This window comes from Cavia porcellus, unplaced genomic scaffold (assembly GCF_034190915.1).
Source record: "Cavia porcellus strain 051 isolate PalLab524CR breed Dunkin Hartley unplaced genomic scaffold, mCavPor4.1 scaffold_2, whole genome shotgun sequence".
Lineage (NCBI taxonomy): Eukaryota > Metazoa > Chordata > Mammalia > Rodentia > Caviidae > Cavia > Cavia porcellus.
Window position 1 is genome coordinate 96800556 of NW_026947485.1, and position 22171 is coordinate 96822726.

The following is a 22171-nucleotide window of genomic DNA, read 5'->3' on the forward strand; positions in this document are numbered from 1 at the left end:
GAGGTTTGTGTCAGGGACTTCAAAAATGTCTTCTGGTGGGTCTGCCCAGCTATCTACTCCTTTCCCTATGCATCTATCCCTTCTCATTCCTATTCTGTCTTGCTAATTTTTTTTTTTTTGTCTCTGCAGACAAGTTTCTTCTTTTGGCAGAGTGAATAAGTTTTAAACATCTGATGTACTGAAAACCAGCTGAGTCCTTAGGAACAACTTAGTTATGGGGATAGGCACACATAGATGCAGTGCCTGAAATTATCTTTCTAGCTTTATTCACTTGACTAAACTATACAAATATTGAGCTTTAGTCGAGTTAGTCCAGCCTGATTCCCCTTATCAGAGCTCACCATTTCGACATGTGATCTCCTTGTGCTTTGTATCCAGAACTGCCCTGGGTTTTGATCTGAAAAACCCCTTTGATCTAGGCAGTTTGGGATGAGTGGTGACCCTGTCTAACCAAAAAAACTCTAGGAAGCAGATCCTCATTTGTATGACGGCTTAACTGCGCTGCCTCAAGTCACTCTACTCCTTAAGACTCATGGCTTTGAGATCACACACATGCAGATGTTTTCTGGTTAAAAATATTGATCAGTACTTAGCCTTTTGTTTGTTGACTTAATGACCACAGTAAATAAGAGAGCAAACTCATGACATCATCACTGGCTAGATAGGACCTGCATGTCACCAGTGATTGGGAATTAATAAGGATGTGGTTTTAATCTTGAAGCAAAAGGCCTTCAATCCATTATCCACTGAGTACATGCTTGTGGCCAGTGATGCACTGGATGCTGGGCATATAAAGGTGAACGATGCACATCTCAACTACAGACTAAGCAACTGCAGACTTGACAATAAACAATGTGACATTCCCATGACATAGCTATCAGCTATGTTGGAGACCAGGAAAAAGTGAACAATGTCAGAAAGCGGACAAGCCAGACACTTTGCGGAAATGTTGGAATGTAATGCTGGCAGGCATGCCCACCTCCTCCCTTCAGTGCCAGAGCCAGTTCCAATCACAGCTTGGAGCTTCCTGCTACTGGTCATTCATGTTCACATGTTCAGGTTGGTTTGCTCCAGGAGGCCATATATTTTGGTAAAAAGGATTTATTCAAAGCTACCTCTGAGGAGATGAAGGAGCCCATTGGCTTCAAAATACCATTTCACTATGTACAGGTGATTGAGAGTCTTTTACAGTAAGGAAAGTGGGGGAGGGGGGGCACAGAAAGATAATGCATTGCTTCTAGCCATCTTCAGCTCATTCTCCCCTTTCGTGTGGAAAGAAAAGTAGGTTCCAGCTTCTTGGAGCCAGTGTCTGTACATTGTGTCATTGCTTTGGGTCTGAGAAGAGGGGGGAGTATTGGTTATATGCTCAGCAGGATAAAGTTTGGAGAACTTATCTTTAAAAATAAAAAACTCTAACTTTCAAAGTATCATTTTCAGCGATGGTTACATTCTGCATCCCAAACCAGGCACCAGCTCACTGAACAGGACGAGCATTCACAGAATGGATCAAAGCACGTTGCTGCAAACTCAAGGGGACTGTCAGGCTTGTGGACCGCTGTGTTTCCTGTTTGCAGCTCTCCGGCAGTGAGCTGGGTTGATGTGACTGGGCACCCAGCTAGGAGAGAAGTGGATTTCTCTGCTGCAAATGGGAATCAACTCTCACCGCGAATTACTGGACCTGGGTTTTCTTTGATATTATCTGAAAGGCAAATTCAGAGATACAGAGTGGAAAGGAGGAGACCAAGGAATGATAGAGAAAGGTACCGTGTGATTATCAATGGCTCAGAGTGTTTTAGGTAGTGATGGCAAAGCTTTGAAACAAGAGAGTTTGTGTTTATACAACCTTGTGAATAACCGTACACATTTTTGTTCCTTTTTTCTCAACACGTATTAATTGTACATATTAGCAAGTTTTGATGTATTATTTACATTTTATTTGTTTACTTTTGAGAAAGGGTCCCACTATGTTGTCCAGGCTGGTCTCAAACTCCCGCGCTCAAGTAACTCTGGAAACCTCAGACTCCTGAGTAGCTGGGACTTCAGGCCATGCCACCACGTGCAGCTCAGTCTGACACATCTGAACACGCACGTGGCATGCAGTGATCTAATCCTTCCTCCCTTTACCCACCCTGGCTCCACTTCATACCCTTCCCAATTTATATTTATCACTTTCTATATTTACTTGAATTGTACCTTTAAAAAGTTATGAATGTGAATTTCACCTCAGTTTTTTTTTTAACAGGAAACTCTGGCTCCTCAGGCATGCTCCCAAATAGTGAAGAGAATGCCATAAGTGCACTGCTGGCACAGATCATTACTGCCCTGATGACAGCTGCACCAAGGAAATTCCACACTGGACTCTTGACGTCCACCTGCCTGACCCAGACCCCTGAGTACAGGGGGCTCCATGAACTGACCACAATATTCCTGCTGCGCAGAGCTGGGCTCTAATGACCAAAAGACTCATTTGTCCAGACCCCATCCAACTTCTTTGATGACAGAATTGTCCCTATGGAGCAAGGCCAGGAGGACCTCAGGTTTTGCAAATCCCCAAGCAGAGCCAGCCCTGCCACTGGGTTAACAAGGAACATCACATTATTTGTGCTTACTACTTATGAAAGCTTTATTTCATAACACTTACCACACAGCTTCCCCACTATGCAGCTTGTGGAACTCCAGCAAATCCTTCAGTCCCCCACCACCCTGCTCTGCAGATAGCCACAGGGCTGGTTAGATGTCTGCCAAGAAGAGCTGACAGGTGGTTTAACACCTCCCAACACAATTGGCAGTGGGGCAGCTGCACCAAGAAGGAAGACTTTTAAGTTCATTTAAACTCAGGAAGGCCAGCCACCTTCTGTCACAGAGAGGACAGGCTGCAGCCAGTGGGTCTGAGCCTTCTGAGCTGAGAAGGATCCTTAGGGGAGGCAGATGCAGCTCACCCCCCGCATGGTGAGAGCAGTACCTGCTGTCTTCTCTCAGACTCTTGGGAGCCAGTAAACAGGTGCTTACCAGTATTTGATGTAGAACTGAATGAGTAATTAATGAAGGGATGGGTGGGTATTGTATAATCAAGCTATTTATGAAAAGCCAGTTATTACAGACAATTTTTCCAGGGCTGAGAGATCTCTAAAGGAGCCACCTGATGCTATTATGCCCTCACCATGCAGGACACAGAATAGAGAAGTGAGTGGAGGGGTGGACAATGGGAGCCACAGCCTCAGGATAAAGAATGTCACAAAACAGTGAGTGAGCATAAGCATACCCTAAGAATGCCTTAGCACAGTAGTATAAACCAGTGACTCACAACCAAAATGTATTTTCTCACAATTCTAAAGACTAGAGGTTAAAATTCAAGACGTCTACAAGAGTGTTCTCTATAGTCTCTAGGGGACACTCCTTCTTGTCTCATTACACCTGTCATGGGTGCCTTTGGCCACCTGGGCTTACGGTGCATCACTCATGCTATGGCCTCCATCATCCCTATATGGCTCTGTATCACTGCTTTCTCTTCCATTGGATTTAGAGCCCACCCCAACTCTACATGACCTCATCTTAACTGATTACAGTTAGACAGATCCCATTTCTAAATAAGATTCAATCTGAGGTTTTAGATGGACCGAAATTTTGGAGGACACTGTTCAAACTAGCAAAGCTAAGCTCTATAGCTAGACCATTGGAGAGGCCGACAACCCCTATCTATCTGAGCTTAGCTGCTTCTGCACAGGAAGAGGTGAGCTCCTTGGTATGGTAGTTAAACCTAGGTCTAGAGTTTGATGTGACAAAGGAAAGGAATCTTTGGTTCCCCAAGGGATCGGTCCTCTCAATCTCAAACACCTGAGTCCTCTCCATGAAGAAAGATCTAAGATGGAGACTTTGGCATTTTCATTGCTGGAAAAGTAGAGATTAGCCATATCCATGAGACATATCCACATAGACAAGACAGGAAACAAAGTCAGAAAAGAGTTAATGAGGATGAGAAATGAAACTCATCTACTATCTATAGGGTCTAGTGACTGTAGGAATGGATCAACTATAAGACAAAATGGCCAAACCAAGGGCAATAAAAAAGGAAAAAGGAAAAGATGGAGAAAATAAAATTGAGAATGTACTCTGTGCTGGTTCTCTGCAAAACTGGTCCCATCCAGTCTTCACAATGCTACACAATAGGAACGGAAGAGCTGCCAAAAATTAAAAATAAAAATGACAGCATCTCTCTCTCTCTCTCTCTCTCTCTCTCTCTCTCTCTCTCTCTCTCTCTCTCTCCTCCCTCCCTCCCTCCCTCTTCCTCTCTTCCTCTCCTCCTGTCCCACCCCTGCCTCTTTCCCTCTCTCCCTCTCTCTCAGCATTCCTGGGAACCAGAAGAGCTCTTCTCATGAGCCTCATGGCTTCACAAAGCAAGGTGCCAACTAGTTGGAGTGTGAGAAAGAGCAAGGAATTGATGGTTTCTGTTTTGAAACCAGACAGCACAACCACTGCTCAGCTATCATCGCCAACCCAGAAGCCCAAGAGACAGAAAGTTGGAGGAAGACAGGGACAGAAAGAGGAAACATCAGAAACCACAACAATAACATAATAAAATAAAGTAAAATAAAATAAAACAAAGAAACATGACACAAACAATCTCAGTAACATGGAAAGCCAGTCCGGGGAAGAAGGTACAAGCACTAGAGTCCCTCTGTGGAGATGGCAAGGGACCTCAGGAAGAGAAATGTTGACGTGTGGGTCTGCACATCTGCTGTGCATCAAAGCTCCTTTACCATCCCCAGACTTTCTTCATAGTCTTCATGTCCATCAACAGTGGAGACTGTTGTTCTTTTTTTTTTTTTTTTTTTTTTTTTATTTAAAAGGAAAAAGAGAAAAACACAAAACAAACCAAAGCGGCGTAAGGGTACACGCAATACCGAACTACAAAACAAAACAAAACAAAAAAACATAACAGTAAGAAATCACCTGCTAGTAGATTACACACTATCTTCTTGAAAATAGTTCCTCAAATCACAGTATCAAAGAACACAAGGTGGACATTCAAACAGGGAGACTGCAAACAGCTGTGTTCAATGTTCCAAAAACATTGATAAAGTCAGCTATTTAACACCCCCAAACACACTTGCTGTTATATCCGTTAGAGCTCTTTTTCTTTTTTTTTTCCCTCTCTTTTTTACAACAAAATTTACACATCTTGGATTTTATTACTCCTTAGTGCTTATTACTTTCTTTGGGGGGGGGGAAGAATACAGTCAAATATGGCAAAACAAAGCTGTCAGTCAATACCAAGGATAGACATAGCACATGGTGTAGAACAGAGTACAAGTTTATCAACAATGGTTATCAACGTTGTCCCTTGTTTCCTTAAAAAGAATTGTCTATCTTATTAGATATTATAAAGTTGGACAAAACAGTAGAGAACAAGACCAATAAAACTTAGGCATTGTAAACATTACAGGACTTCCAAAGAAGACAATAGTCAAACCAGAATGGGTATCTTAGTGAATCTTATTGTCTTCAAAGTAGTTGCCTATGTCTTCAAACTTGATATTATCATATAGAATGGAACAGAGTCTAATCAGTCAAAACAAGATCGTGGGAGTACTACAGGACTTCAAAACAAGTTAATAGGAAATCGAAAAGAGTTACTATTTATATATCCTAATTTTTTTGAATTTTTTCTTTAATTAAGACAAACATAAGAAATGACTAAATAATTTTTTTGAAACAATAAGGGGGAGATTGAGATAAAACAGGACATAACAATATAACAATAGAGGTCACAGCATGACTGTTTCAACAACCTAGTACTTCACCACCTTATAACCTGACTTAATAGTAGTTACCATAGTGTCTTTTTCCTTGAAATATTTGGATAAAACTTCATATACTCTAGCTTCAAATATTTTCATATCAAGAAGCCCAGAATAAAGCCTTTCTAATTAATGAGTGAAAACTTTATAAGGCTTCAAGGCCACCTAATGGGGAATCATGATTACCACATATTTTTATATATTTGAATCATTATTTACATTAGGGAAACTATTCAGTATTCACACATGCGAGATTGATTTATTTCACTAATGAGTATGGTCTCAAGCTGCGCCCATTTATTGATAAATATCTCAATGTCATCCTTCTTTATAGCTGAATAATACTCCATTGTATAGAAATACCACAACTTTTTTATCCATTCCTCAGTTGATGGGCACTTGGGTTGTTTCCAAGATCTGGCAATTACAAATTGTGCTGCTATAAACATAGGTGCACATATATCACTGTGGTATGATGCTTTCAGTTGTTCTGGGAATATGCCTAGAAGTGGAATAGCTGGAATAAATGGGATTTCCAGTCCCAACTTTTTGAGAAATCTCCAGACAGATCTCCACAAAGGCTGTACCAGTCTACACTCCCACCAGCAGTGCAGGAGAGTTCCTTTTTCCCCACAGCCTCTCCAGCATTTGTTGTCGGTTTTCTTGATCCTGGCCATTCTTTCAGGAGTGAGATGGTATCTCAGTGTGGTTTTAATTTGCATTTCTCTAATGACCAATGATGATGAGCATTTTTTCATGTATTTATTTGCCATTTGCATTTCTTCATCTGAGAATTGCATATTCATCTCAGATGCCCATTTTTGGATTGGATCTTTGAATTTCGGAGGTCTGAGTTTCTTTAATTCTTTATATGTTTTAGACAAGAGGCCCTTGTCTGAGAGAGAGTTCACTAAAATCTTTTCCCAGTTTGTGGGTTTTCTTTTCACTATGCTGGAGATTTCTTTTGACATGCAGAAACTTTTTAATAAGAAGTGGTCCCAGTTATTGATTCTGGGAAGTATTTCCCGTGCGGTTTGAGTCCTGTTCATGAATTCTTTACCTACTCCTATGTCTCCAAGGTTTCTACCTATTTTGTCTTCCAATAGATTTAGTGTTTCTGTTTTAATATTCAGATCTTTGACCCATTTAGATTTTAATTTAGTACATGGTGATAGACATGGGTCTAGCTTTAGTTTTCGGCAAATGGAGAGCCAGTTTTTCCAGCACCATTTATTAAAGAGACTGTCGTTCTTCCAGTGAACCTGCTTGGCTCCTTTATCAAAAATAAGGTGGTTGAGTGTGTTCGTAGTTGTGGTTGTATCTTCTAATCTATTCCACTGATCTTCAGCTCTGTTTTGATTCCAATACCATGTTGATTTTACTACTGTTGCTTTGTAGTATAACTTCAAGTCAGGGATTGTGATGCCTCCTGCTTTGTCTTTGCTGCTTAGAATTGCCTTTGCGATTCTAGGTCTCTTCTGGTTCCAGATGAAATTTAGGAGTGATTTCTCTAGATCTATAAGGTATGTTGATGGTATTTCTATTGGGATTGCATTGAATCTGTATAACAGTTTTGGGAGAATGGCCATTTTCACAATGTTTGTTCTTCCTATCCATGAGCAAGGGATGTCTTTCCATTTTCTGAGATCATCTTCAATTTCCTTTTTCAGTGTATTATAATTTTCACTGTATAAGTCTTTCACTTCTTTCATAAGAGTAATTCCTAAATATTTCATTTTTTTGCTTGCTAATGTGAATAGTCCAGTTTCTCTTATTTCCCTCTCTGTAATTTTGTTGTTCGTGTATAGGAATGCTATTGATTTCTGAGTATTGATTTTGTATCCAGCCACATTACTGAATTTATTTATTGTATCTAAGAGTATTTCAATGGAGTTTAGGGGGTCTTCTATGTAGAGTATCATGTCATCTGCAAACAATGATAATTTAACTTCTTCTTTTCCTATCTTTACCCCTTTTATTTCTCTTTCTTGCCTAATTGCTCTGGCTAGTACTTCCAGTACTATATTAAATAGGAGTGGTGATAAAGGACATCCTTGTCTTGTACCCGATTTTAAAGTAAAGGCTTTCAATTTTTGGCCATTTAGTATGATGCTGGCTGTTGGTTTTCATAAATGGCCTTTATTATATTGAGGTAAAGACCATTTATTCCAATTTTCTGTAAAGTTCTTATCATGAATAAGTGTTGGACCTTATCGAAGGCTTTTTCTGCATCTATAGAGATGATCATGTGATTCTTATTTTTGGCTTTATTGATATGGTGGATTACATTTATTGATTTGCGTATGTTGAACCATCCTTGCATTCCTGGGATGAATCCCACTTGGTCATGGTGTATAATCTTCTTGATGATTTGCTGGATCCTATTTGCCAATATTTTATTGAGGATTTTTGCATCTGTGTTCATTAGGGAGATCGGTCTATAGTTCTCTTTTATAGTTGGGTCTTTCTCAGGTTTTGGTACTAGAGTAATATTTGCTTCCAGGAATGACTTAGGAAGGATTGCTTCCCTTTCAATTTCATTGAATAGTTTGAGGAGTGTCGGCATTAGGTCTTCTTTATATTTCTTGTAGAATTCTGCAGTGAATCCATCTGGGCCTGGGCTCTTCTTGGTGGGCAAGGACCCAATTACATTCTCAATTTCATTAGCAGAGATTGGGTTATTCAACAGTTTTATATCCTCTTGATCTAGCTTTGGTACTTCATATGCTTCTAAGAATCTGTCTATTTCTTCTGTGTTATCAAACTTTTGAGAGTAGAGGTTTTCGAAATAGGTGTTGATGATCCTCTGTATTTCTATTGGGTCTGTAGTGATTTCTCCTTTTTCATTTCTTATTGCATGAATTTGAGCTTTTTCTTTCCTTTTTTTAATAAGGTTGGCTAGGGGCTTATCGATTTTATTTATTCTTTCACAGAACCAACTCTTTGATTCGTTGATTCTTTGGATTGTTTTCTTAGTCTCTATTGCATTGATTTCTGCTCTGAGTTTTATAATTTCCTCTCTTCTTTTGGCTTTGGGCTTGACTTGCTCTTCTTTTTCTAGCTGTTTGAGGTGTAGCATCAAGTTATTTATTTGTATTCGTTCTGTTTTCCTGATGTGGGATCTCAGTGCAATAAATTTTCCTCTCAGAACGGCTTTCATTGCATCCCACAGATTCCAGTAAGTTGTATCTGCATTTTCATTTTCTTTTAGGTATTGTTTAATTTCTTCTTTAATTTCTTCTGTGACCCACTGATTACTCAAGAGTGTGTTATTTAGTTTCCATGTGTTTGCGGAATTTTTGCAGTATCCTTTGTCATTAATTTCTAATTTCAGAGCGCTATGATCCGATAATATTCAAGGGATGATTTCAACTCTTTTGCATTTGCTTAAATATGTTCTGTGAGCTAATATATGGTCTATTTTAGAAAATGATCCATGTACTGCTGAGAAGAATGTGTATTCTGATGTTGTTGGGTGGAACATTCTGTATATGTCTATCAAACCCATTTGTTCACAGGTGTGATTCAGTTCTGTTATTTCTTTGCTCATTTTCTGTCTGGTTGATCTGTCCCTTGGTGTCAGTGGTGTATTAAGGTCTCCTGTTACAATTGTGTTACTGATAATTTGAGTTTTCATTTCTGTTAATAATTGTTTTATATAACTGGGTGCTCTGGAGTTTGGTGCGTATATATTTAAGATAGTTATCTCTTCCTCTTGGAGTTTTCCCCTTACGAGTATGTAGTGACCTTCTTTGTCCTTTATGGTCATTGTTGGTTTAAAGTTCACGTTGTCTGCAAACAGAATGGCTACTCCTGCCTTTTTCTGGATTCCTGCTGCATGAAGAATTGTTTTCCATCCTTTGACTTTCAGTCTGTGAGTATCCTTCTGGGTTAGATGGGTTTCCTGTAAACAGCATATGGTTGGATTTTGTTTCTTGATCCGTTCTGCCAGTCTGTTTCTTTTGATTGGTGCATTGAGACCATTTACATTAATGGTTATTACTGTTAAATGCTGGTTAATTGTAGGAATGTTATCTCTCTGCTGTTGCATCTTTATCTTTCGGTTCTGTTTAATTATTTGCTTTGCTTAGTGGTTTTTTCCTTTGTGTATCTAAACTGTCTTTCAATATTTTTTGCAGGGTTGGTTTGGTGTTCATGAAGTTCTTCAGCTGTTCTTTGTCATGGAAGTATCGTATTGCACCATCTATTTTGAATGATAGTTTTGCAGGATATATCAGTCTAGGTTGGAAATCATTTTGCTTTAGGATCTGGAATACTTCACTCCATGCTCTTCTTGACTTTATCGTTTGTGCTGAGAAGTCTGCTGTGATTCTGATAGGTTTTCCTTTATAAGTGATTTGTCTTTTCTCTCTGACAGCTTTTAATAATCTATTCTTGTGTTGGATTTCTGGGATGGTGATTATTATATGTCTGGGTGTAGTTTTATTTTGGTTATGACTGTTTGGAGTTCTATATGCTTCACTGATCCTGATGTCAGTTTCTGATCTCATGCTTGGGAAATTTTCAGCTATTACTTCTCTAAATATCCTCCTGACATCCTTCATGTTGTCTCCCTCTCTTTCATTACTCCCTATCATTCTTATGTTATTCTTCTTTGCATCATCTTGCAGTTGTTGAATTGTTGTTTCCTGGTTCCTTGTTATTTTCAAAAGATCTTTCCTTTCCTGTTCACTAGCTGCAATCCTGTCTTCAAGGTCTGAAATTCTATCTTCACTTTCATTAAGGCGGTTTTTACAACTTTCAGTGGAGTTTTTTATTTCCTGTATATCTCTGTGCATCTGCATTATGTATTGTTTGTTTCTTATATTGCTCGTCTAGGGATTCTATCTTTTTGTTTAGTTCCTCCAATTTTTTATCTGTGTTTTCTTTAGATATATTTAGAATCTCTTTCATTTCTTTTATCATTTCTTCTTTTATCTGGGAGATTATTTCGAGTTTGAATTTCTTTAAAGCTTCCTGGAGTTGCTTGTCAATTTCAGTGGCTATTGTGTCCGATATATGAGGTGGATGGGATATATTTTCTTCTATATACATCGCTTCTAGGGTTTTTTGAGATGGGCTGGAGGTTTGAGGTTGTAATTTGGTCTTTCGTTTTGTCATTTTCCTATATTTCTGTGTTTCAAGTGTTATTTGAAAGCTTCCTCAGGATCTGTTGAAAATCCCCTTCTATGTTTGGAGCTACTGAGACTCTGGCGCCGCGCTACCCCAAGCCATTAGGCCTACAGAACCAGTGGCCCTCCTCTGCCTGCTCAGAACTCCGCAGTTCCAGACAAGCTGGGCCTCAGGGACACTGTGCGCCCACCTGCCCCTTGGAAGCTCCACAGTTCTTCAATCGCAGCTGGGTTAGGGTACTCACCACAGGCCGCAGTGCTTCAGGAACCTGTGGACCCTCCCTGGTTGCAGAGATATCCACAGTCCTCCAGACACATGGAGAGGCCGATGCAGGCACCCCAAATCTGCCCAGCTCCTCCTCTGCAGACCAATGGCCAGGCGCGGCAGCTAAACAGGCTGGGCTAGGCTGGTAGTGTGGGCCAGCCCACCTATCGGGAGCTCAGCAGGTCTCTAAGTGAAGCCGGAATGGGGAGGCTGATGTGGAAGCCTCAAACCCACCTCTCCCCTTCACTGCACCTGGAAGCCTGAGGGAACTCCAGCAGTCTGGGCGCAGATATCCAGAGTCCTCCAGACACGCAGAGAGGCCGGTGAGGGCACCCCAGATCTGCCCAGCTCCTCCTCTGCAGGCCTATAGCCAGGCGCGGCAGCTAAACAGGCTGGGCTAGGCTGGTAGTGTGGGCCAGCCCACCTATGGGGAGCTCAGCAGGTCTCCAAGTGAAGCTGGGAATGGGGAGGCTGATGTGGAAGCCTCAAACCCACCTCTCCCCTTCACTGCACCTGGAAGCCTGAGGGAACTCCAGCAGTCTGGGCGCAGATATCCAGAGTCCTCCAGACACGCAGGGAGGCCAGTGAGGGCACCCCAGATCTGCCCAGCTCCTCCTCTGCAGACCTATGGCCAGGCGCAGCAGCTAAACAGGCTGGGCTAGGCTGGTAGTGTGGGCCAGCCCACCTATCGGGAGCTCAGCAGGTCTCCAAATGAAGCCGTGAATGGGGAGGCTGATGTGGAAGCCTCAAACCCACCTCTCTCCTTCACTGCACCTGGAAGCCTGAGGGAACTCCAGCAGTCTGGGCGCAGATATCCAGAGTCCTCCAGACATGCAGAGAGGCCAGTAAGGGCACCCCAGATCTGCCCAGCTCCTCCTCTTCAGACCTATGGCCCGAGACTGTTGTTCTAGAATCTAGAGTACCTGATAAGAATGATCTAAGGAAACCACGAACAGAGTTGAGAGAAAGAATGTGACGCAAGAGACATAGGGCAGCCAGGCAGCCACTCTAAGAGGTCACAAAAATACCAGGGAGGGGAAGAGATTAGATTTTCTGAGGGCCTGAGTACTTTATTTGGTCATTCTACAAAAGTCCAGAAGCTTAAGGACTTAGTGAAAATTCTATAGAGAAGATATTACTTCCTTTTTATAGATGAGAAAAGCAAAGCAAAGACTATTTCCAAAGTTCCTAGAGACCACAATTACTAAAGATTAGACATGAAATTTGAACTTAGGTCTGATCTAAGCGGAAGTTCATGCTCTTTCTTTCCACCAGACTTCCCCTGAGAGGGGCAGTTCACCTCTTTTTTAAGGGCATTGTAGCCATAAGAATGAAGGGGAATGTGCCAAGACTCTCCGTTCTTATTCTGAGGAGGCCGAGACCATCACTTTTAACAAAGGAGGCCTGAAAGAAGGGGAGACAATAGGTACCTTCATACCCCATCTAATTCCTGACTTGTCAGAAATACGGGCCTGAGTCCCAAATTAATCATCAACACCTTGGCCCAAGAGGGCATTCATACTCAAGCCTAACTCTCTAAAGAAAAGAAGGAGGCAGCCAAACAGACTCATTAGTTTAGCCATACTGACCCAACAGGGCAACAGGTCATCACACACACACACACACACACACACAATTTGCATATAATGATGAGTGGGCGAGCTGACTGAAACATTATAGGTCAGTAAGTCAAGTGACTTGTTTCACCATTAAAATAACTTTTCAGTGGTCGGGGATTTAGCTCAGTGGCCCAAGTGCCTGCTGGCAAGCACAAGGTTGAGATAATAATAATAATAATAACTTTTCAGTAACTCATGAACTAATAAAAATGGGTTGAGAGGGTACCCTTACTGGTAAGAAAGAAACATTTCAACTTACCCTGGCTGACCTGAATCAATGAGTCAGACACTGACCTTCGGCAGTTCCTCTGTGCTCAAAGGAGAATAAGCTCTATTCCCAGATCACCATACAGCTCATCACTACATTCTAAGTCAAACTCAAGAACCCGGAACACCTTAGTGTTGTACAGAAGGACAAGTGGTCAGACTCGGTGGCCAAGAAGATGAAATGACAACTTCCTTGAAAGAGGTCAAAGTCACACATTCATCATGGAATCCACTGGGCACCAGTGGAGGCTTTAGTATGTATCTCCAATCCTGAAGATCATATCCCAGAACTTTGGGCAGGACCCTTCACTCTATTATAGAGAAGTCACATACAAAGCTCACCAGGTTCCTGTAAGAACTAGGCAGCATAGATGGTAGGCTTTTGTTTTTTGCAAAAGCAAATTATCTAAAAGTTCCAAAGCCATAACCCTGAAGTCAACTTCTATCTTAACTATCTTCAGATGCTCTGTTCAGGTTCTAAGTGTCAAACTTTAGTCTCAACTGGACATGTCCATCCAACATGAGGAAAAGAGCTTTCTTTTACTTTTTAAAATTAATAGCATTATAATTATTTTATTTTTAGTTGTGATAAAATGCATACAGCATTTACCATCAGAAGTATTTTTACACGCATGGCTCGGCATCATTAAGCACATCCAAGCTGTGCAGCCACTGCCACCCTCCATGTCCAGAACCTTCACAGTCTTGCAAACTTGAAATTCTTTATACTCATTAAACTAAAACTCTCTGCTTTTATTTACTTTTTAGCTTTAAAATCCTATTGCTAGACCATGGTATATGGTAATGCACTTTCCAGCTCAAATATTTCTGGAAATAGTCTTCACAAAATCTTAAAAAGCACCAGTAACTCCTGAGTCTGTCCCCACCAGAGAGTTCAGAGAGGTGCAAAGAATCGAAAGGGACAGAACAAAGTGATGTGGAAACAAAGGTCAATGAATTTTTCATAACAAAAAGCTCCAGGAAGAGCAAGTTTCCAGCTGGCTGCATTAAAACCTCAAGTTCACCTTGAGTTTGCAGAGCTGAATTAGTTGGGCCATTTCTGACATTGGCTTCATTACTTTAATGAAGGCATCTCATTGGCATCAGGTGATAGGCCCAGGCTCATTCTGGGCCTGACTGCCACCCTTGCTCTCAGCCCTCATCACCACCAGGCAGAATATATGAACAGCCAGCACACTCTAGGGACACTGCCAAGGAAATCCCAGAAGAAAAATGGCCCTAAATATTGGGTGGGGTAGTGGGGACAGAATCACACCGAGTTCATGCTTGAAAGCTACCCAGGTTTCACAATACAACGGTCTTCGTGAGAATTTCAATAGCCCCCAGAAGCTATCTTCAAACACACACCAAGAATAACTTCATAGGGAATATTTATTTCATGAGACTCATACAGAGTGCCCTCTGCCCTTTACCAACAACAACTGAATTCCTGCCTGCAGAGAGAAACCATCACCCTGCTCTTTAAACCAAGCAGGCCACGGCTGAGCTAAGCAAGACTCCTGGCTTGATTTAAAGAGAAGCAGAGCCCATGACTCTCTCCCTGATGATTCCTGCCAACAACAATGACCACAGGCCCCAGATAGAAGCAGGCTGGACCTGAAACTGCAGTTCCAGCAGAACCAGTCATAGAAGGGGGCTCAAGTCTCAAATTAGACAGCACTACAACAGTCTCTCCTGTCAGCCTTGAAAAGGTGCGCATCATTTGTACCAACAATCCTACTTTCAGGAAAAAAGAATGCACACACACACACACACACACACACACACACACATAAATGCAACAATGACAGCAGCGAGGATTAGTAGTGGGGCTCTTTATAGAGTCAGAATACTGAATACAACTGAACTTGCAACTACCAAAAGCAGATGAAAATCACAGGATTTTGCCCATGGACTAGGAAAGAAAGCAGTCATAAGACAGATGGTCTCTAGTAGCTCTAATGCCACGAAAAAGTTTTGCAATCCATCAAGTGCAAATATACATGAAAGCTCTGATTTGAGGGTAATGAAACAGGTAGATGGGCCCAACTTACTCATCATGCACTTTGTGCTCTAAAATTCCTTGGTTGGCAAAGCAAGATCATGCATATCATGGAACTGAAAGAAAAATAGTAAAATGACATTAAACATGCTTTGAAAACACAGCAAACATGAGTTCATGGTGAGGTTGTGCTAAGGATGGAAACAGCATTGCAGCTGGTAGCTCCCTGCCCCAGCAGCATTAGGGGGCACTGAGGTCCATAATATGCCAGGTCCCAGATCACATGGGCGAGAGCAAGAGCAAGGAGATTTCCTGGAGGAGACATGTGCAAGAGATGACCACAGCACTGCTCTGGTTCATCATGACCTGGGCGAGGGTGAGCAGGAGAGAGTAAGTTCTTACAAGGGATCACATGGAGGATCTTGGGCCAGTTACCTTCTTTGAAATGTGTCATCAGGACAAAGAGGCTGCTTCCTGTGGGTTATTGAAGGAACAACCCAACAGTGTCTGAAAGACCAGACCAGGTCTGTGCAGAGCAGATCCTATTAGGGACCTAATCCCATCATGTGAAAGCAGGGCCTGGGGATATGACCTAACAGAGTGAGGATTCATCCAAGAGAGGCATTTGAGTAAAGTTCTTACAAAAACAAAGCATGAAAATCATCCAGTTTAAAATGAGCTTTTGCCACTAGCTGCACCACCTCCACTACCCAGTATAGCAGAACCCGCCAAAGACAATAATTACACCCCCTTCCAAGTTTTTGTAGTGTTCAATATTGTACCCAGGGTCTCATGCATGCTCATAAGCATCTTATCACTGAGCTACATCTCAGCACCTCCAAAATTTTTTGTAATGTTTTGCTTATTTCTTGATGATAATGTTAGGTGAATTTTCAACCCTGTGGGATGAATAAGCATCACTTAAAAATCACTGTAGGTACAACCACACATGGCAAGAGACCCCAATACCACCAATATTCATGGTGCTTCTGAGTGAAAATTATGAGACATTTATTTTTTTTCTCTTTGGTTCACCTATGTTTCTGCAATATTCTGCAATAGAGATATATTTTCTTTTTAACACGCACACGAAAGTTTCTTGCTTTACTTTACTCACTTTGGCTATGCACCTGTTTCCCATAAGCAGGTGCACAGTCAGGGTGAACTCACCTGGCAGCGGGCAGCCCAGAATCTCCATCCTCATACAGATGTTCCCGTTATCAAACCAGGACTGTGGGTTTATGCGAATGTAGCGGGCCACCATTGGCACTGGCAGCTCATTGAGCACGGGGATCTCCTTTTCACTGTTTCCTTCAAATATCTATTTACACTCAAGGGGTAAAAGGAGAATCTTTTACAGCCTGATTATCAAGGGGTAAGCGACTCAATAATTCACTGTCAACAAGATGCTACTAAGGAATATTAACTTGTTCTGGGCACTGAGGAGAAAAGAGAAATACGTGCAGGGTGGACCCTTCCCCAGGAAGCCCTACTGGCAAGAGTGGGTAGAGTACTTATCTACTGTATGACAATCTATCAGCGTCATGGCACAGGGATACCACCAGAGCTTTGAGATTTTAGAAGAAAAAGACCAGGCAAAGCTTTGGGGAAGTGGTACCATTTGACCTGGCACTGAAGGAAAACTATGTATATCCATAGGAATGGGAGAGATTTTCCAGAAAAGGAGTGGCAATAATTAAAGCGGCCCAGAAATAGGTTTCATGGTTAGAAAAGCAGTTGGTTACCTGCTACCAGAAGATGGGAATCTTGGTGTGGGGTGAGAATGAGAAGGAAGGTAGAAAAAGAAGCTGCAGTCAGAGTATCTGAGGCACTGAATACCATGCTAGGAATGTGCACTTCAGAATCTGAGTATGAAAGTGACAAGATGAGAGTAATAACAGACCTAAAGATCCAAGGTCATTAAACTGAAGACCTGTGAGAGCCCCCAGATATTTGCCACATATCTGCACAGGGTTAAGAGGAAACTGTACAAGAGCCTACATGCCAGAAGCTCTTCTATTGGAGTAAAGGCTGAATTTTGAGGTGCCCTCAATGTGGTATACTAGGTACTGAGCTAGAGGGCATGGAAATGGGGTCACCATCTCTTGGACATTCATGGTTAGTTTGAGTTGACACAGAACTAGCAAACCTCCAGGGGACTGAGCATATGATGCCTCTCTTTGCAAAGCCCACATAGCCAGGCGTGAAGGGAATGGTTATAGGAGAAAAAGAGGCTTACCATGTCTCCAGATCCATTCTTAACAGTGACCCAAGTGTGGCTGTCATTGCTTACCATCACCTTATAGGATGTCACCCAATCACTCCTACAAGAAAATAAAACATCTTTGGAATAACACACTTTAAAATATTTATCTCTTCCGTGCAGAGCGGTAGAAGTAAGAACCTGAGTATTATTTCCAGCACTGGAACTTCACATTCCATGGAACATGGAACCCCAACCCATGGTTCCATGACACTTCTGGGCTTTTTGACTCTGGTCAGGTAACTGACTTCTCCATGCCACTATTACTGATCCACAAAATGGGAATGATGAAAGTGACAACCTTGAAGGATTAATGAAAACACTGAATGCTTTAATACCTTTTAAACATTTAGGATAAGTTGTAGCCCCTAGTAAACACTCAATGTTGATTTGTATTAAACAGTTATTTCATGTAGAGCAAAAGCTTACTAAAGTGCTACATGGAAATATAAGCTCAGTAAAGGTTGAAAATTGTTCTAGAAATTTCATCTGGAAAATGACATGGGAATATAACAAATCAAATCTCACTAATCTCAAAAATAACAGCTCAGGTCTAGAAAAGACACTGAATTTCTCTTTGGCTGTCACTCACATAGACGGTCCCCACCCCAGCAAGAAACCAATGGTGGCTAGACCCTGCCACCACATCCTCCTACCACAAATCACTGAGGATAAAACAAGCCTTCATTTGACTCCTCAAAATAGAGGTCAATCTGATAGGCACAGCAAAAACAAAATTAAAACTTTATGTATGAACACATTTTTTTCTCTCTGTCTTGGTTTTCTCTATAACATTGTTGACAACATAGAAAAGTCTTTCTGTGTACTTTCCCTTCTTAATTTTTAAGATACTGGCACCAAACATTACTTTCTTAGTCTTTAAGACAATTCTGCCCAAGGAAAATTTAAGGCTCCTTCCCTACTACGAGATCTGCTTGGTCTCAAGCAATCTTAACAAGGTTCTCAGTTTCTAGTCAGAGTCAGCACTGTCCTGTAAGTTTAGGAAGAGCAGTAGCGGTTCTATTCTTTCCAGTTCTTCTGACTGACTTACTGAGAAAATGTTTTCTTTTCTTTTTTTTTTTTTTGTCTTTTTTATCGGTACCAGGGATCGAACTCTCAACTGCCTGCTTGCAAGGCAGGCGCTTATGCCGCTGAGCTAAATCCCCAGCCCGAGAAAATGTTTTCTTAAGTAGTTTTGTATATGCTTAGAAACAAAGCTTCATCTTAAGCCTTCACCCCTCTCCTCCCCACCAGCTTTGGCTAAATACCTGCTGGAAGCCAAGCTCCATCAAACAACACTTCCTGCCCTTGAGAGCAAGAGCCAGCGCTGCAGGCAGGGATGCTGGGCCCACTGAAAGGCACTTCAGCAACAGCTCTCAGGTCCTTTGCCCGGAAAATTGTCCTCACCCAAAATAGCAACCTGTTTCCCACACAGAAATAATTTCCAAATGACCTGCAGCTACAGTGCGCTTTGTTGTCTGTTCTTCAGCCCATAGTGCCCAATGGTGACCCAGCAAGTCAGACTATTGGGGTGGGAGCTGTCACCTACTGAGATAAAGGTGATGAAGGCAGGAAATTTCTCATCAAAAGAAACACACGAGAAGTACAGTGCAAGGCAGGTAGAAAGACAAATTAAGCTCTCCCAAGAAAGGGAAGGGAAGGGAAGGAAGGGAAAGGAAGGGAAGGAAGAAAAGAGGACAAGGAAGAGGAAAGGAAGGGAAGTAGGAAGGAAAGAGAAGGGAAGGAAGGAGTAAAACAGGAAATCAAAGTTGTAATAATTTCTCTAGTATATATATTTATGTAACTAACACTTTTGCTTGAATAATAATCAATTATGTGTCTCAGATCTCTTTCCTGAGCTGCAGCATATCCTTCTATGCAACCTCTCCACCTAATGTCTCAGCAACACCCCACATATAACATTCCCCAGCCAACTGATTGACCTCTCCACTGTGCGCCCGACATGGTGGGCCAGTAGAACCCTGACCTCAGGAAAGGCATGTCCACCCACCAGGGAGGCCAAAGTCCTCAGGCATTCTTGACGCTCTGCCTCCCTTTGCCCTATATTCAACCTATCATAAAGCTCTGTAAATTTTAAAGTCATAGCTCTGCGGAATGTACACAGCTCTCTTCACTTCCACTGTCACCATCCCAGCCCATTCTTTTATGTCAGAACAGCTGCCTACAAACGGTCTCCTGGAACACAAACCGCTTCTCAATCTATCCTGCATCCAGAGGCTTGTTTGGCTAGTCATATACTGACATGTCTCTTCATCCTTAATATCTGCTAAGTATTAGATATTCTTACAAACAAACTTATTTTAGTATTAAGTAAACAAACTTATTTTAGTATTAAGTAAACAAACTTATTTTAGTATTAAGACCAAAATATACTCTTGAAAATATCATATCACTGTGATATATGTCCACCCATGTTTATAGCAGCACAATTCGTAAGAGCCAAATCTTGGACAATCTAAATGCCTTTCAACTCAGGAATGGATAAAAAAGATGCGGTATTTTTATGCAATGGGGCGTATTAATCAGCTATAAAGAAGGATCATACTGAGGCTTTTATAGGTAAATGAATATGACTTGAGATCATGCTCATAAGTGAAATAAATCACACTCACATGTGTAAATACCACACTGTCTCCCTAGTGTAAGAAACTAAAAGAACAAGTAAGATGCAAAATCTACAATAAATATTATGTAAGGATAAGAAACTGTTCAAAGGGGAAAAGTAACTGGGGGAAAGGAGTAAAAAAGGAAGGGAAAAGGAAAAAGATATAAATCTGTGTATGTATATACATATATGATAGCTAAGCTGAATATACTACTAATTGTATATCTTGGAAAAGAACAGTTAATACTCATATGATAAGATATGAGTATTTGCATGCCTATATCTGGTAATCTAAGCAGCTCTTTTAAAGGTAACATTATACAATACAACAACTATTAAATTCCTATCTCTTGTTTTGAAAGATTATATTTTTATTGCTTTGGGTTTGTTGTTGTTGTTTGTCTTTTTTGCTTTTTGTTTTTCTTTTCTGTTTTTTTTTCTTTTTAAATAAAATTTTTTAAAAGGTAGTCCAGTTACCATTTTTTCAACATTTTCATTAATTGTGCCCTTCAATAAAATTTTGTCTACTCCAAGACCATAAGATATGCAGCAATGTTTTCTATTAAGAGCTTCATTGCTTACCTTTTACATTTAGATATGCATTCTATCTGAAATTGATCATTGTACGGTTTGAGATAGGGATCGATATATATTGTTTTCTATACGGGCTTCCAAATACCTCAGGATATTTACAGGATTATTTTCTTGTAGTATCTTGGAGTCATATTTGCCATAAATAATATGATTATACATGTCTAGTGATGTTTCTGGACACTCCATTCTGTTCCATTGGTCTATTTCTTACCTATTCTAAACCTGCCTTGTCTTAATTTCTACAAGTGTGTAACAGATCTTAGTATCTTCCAGTGTATGATTTCCCACTTTGCTTTTTGCTTTTCAGAGTTACCTTGATTATTCTTGATCTTTTCTCTTCTCATATAAATTTCAGAATCTGTTTATCAATTTCCCAAAATAAAACCTTCATTTTATAATTGGAATGGCCTCACAGCTTTGCAATATTAAAATTTTCAGTCCATAAGTATGATCTGTCTCTCTACTTAGTTAGATATTCTTTTATTTAGCTTTTGCTAGATTTTGTCTTATTTAGTTGATTATTTTTGTGATTTTTATACATAATATCACTAATCATATATACATCTCATCCTGTTCAGGTGGGGTTTCCCCCCCATCAGGGAGAGAAGAACAGAATACAATAAAACAAAAGACAAGGAAATGCTCTGGCTCTCACCCATTCCTCCCAGGTCATTCTTAGCTTCTTCATTCTCTTGTGAAAAAGAAACTGGAAGACCCCTCCTAGGACAAGTATTTGCATAGTCCTTCCAGACAGATAAAACTATTTTCTAACAAAAGTGTTTCCTTTCTGTGGATTCATCTGAGTTGAGGAGAGAAGCAGGCAGTGGTTTATGCCCTCAGCCTAAAATAGTTTAGAGAAGTAGCTTACCTCTAAAAGGAAAATCCTAATTTTTAAAATATATTTTACCCCTCGGTTGCAATAGTATATGCATATGTAAATGTTTTCTGTACACAGCTTTTTTGCTAATTCAATAATTGATTCTGTTTCTGGATTGCTTTAGATATTTTTCTGCATGTGATTATGTTACTTGAGAGCAATTGCCATTGTGCTTTTAATATTGTTTCCAATCATCAGATTTTAAAATTTATTTTTCTTGATTTATTTTACTGGTTACTTTCCACCTGAATGCTGAAAGAAGCAGTGATAATAGACATCCCTATTTCATTCCTGTGATTAATGGAAAAGTTTCAATATGTCATCATTTAGATCACATACATACACACATATTTTAAAGCTATTGTGGAATTTAGTAAATGTACATAAGAATAAGAGTGGAACATGAATTCTAAGCATTTTATCCTTAATCCAGCTTAGCCACTTACAATTATATGTTTCACAAATGACACAGCCTTCTTAAAATAATGATACTAGTTAAAAACTCAGGATTCAAGGTCAAGAAGCTCAAATTTAAACTGCAGTCTTGGCATTTACTAGTGACAGTCTGCATGTGAGTTGTGTGGCTTCTGACACCTATAAGATAAGGTAACAACCATCGTTTTCTTCAGTGTGTGAAAATTGACTGAACTTATTTATATAGACTGTGAGTTATGCCCTGGGTGTAGTATATGCTCTATAAATATGAAGTGTCAATAAGAACAACAGTA

At 40.6% G+C, this 22171-nt stretch overlaps 1 protein-coding gene across 2 annotated transcripts in view; it reads right to left on the minus strand.

Moving 5' to 3' along the window:
- The window catches only part of Cpxm2 (carboxypeptidase X, M14 family member 2), a 138223-nt gene that overhangs the window by 33710 nt on the left and 82342 nt on the right, over positions 1 to 22171 (minus strand). For both annotated transcript variants that reach the window (XM_013143598.2, XM_003479620.4), the window contains 2 exons: positions 17323 to 17407; positions 16254 to 16404 (listed from right to left, as the gene is read on the minus strand). In XM_013143598.2, the coding sequence (XP_012999052.1) occupies positions 16254 to 16404; positions 17323 to 17407 (236 nt within the window). The remainder of the gene's footprint in view (positions 1 to 16253; positions 16405 to 17322; positions 17408 to 22171) is intronic.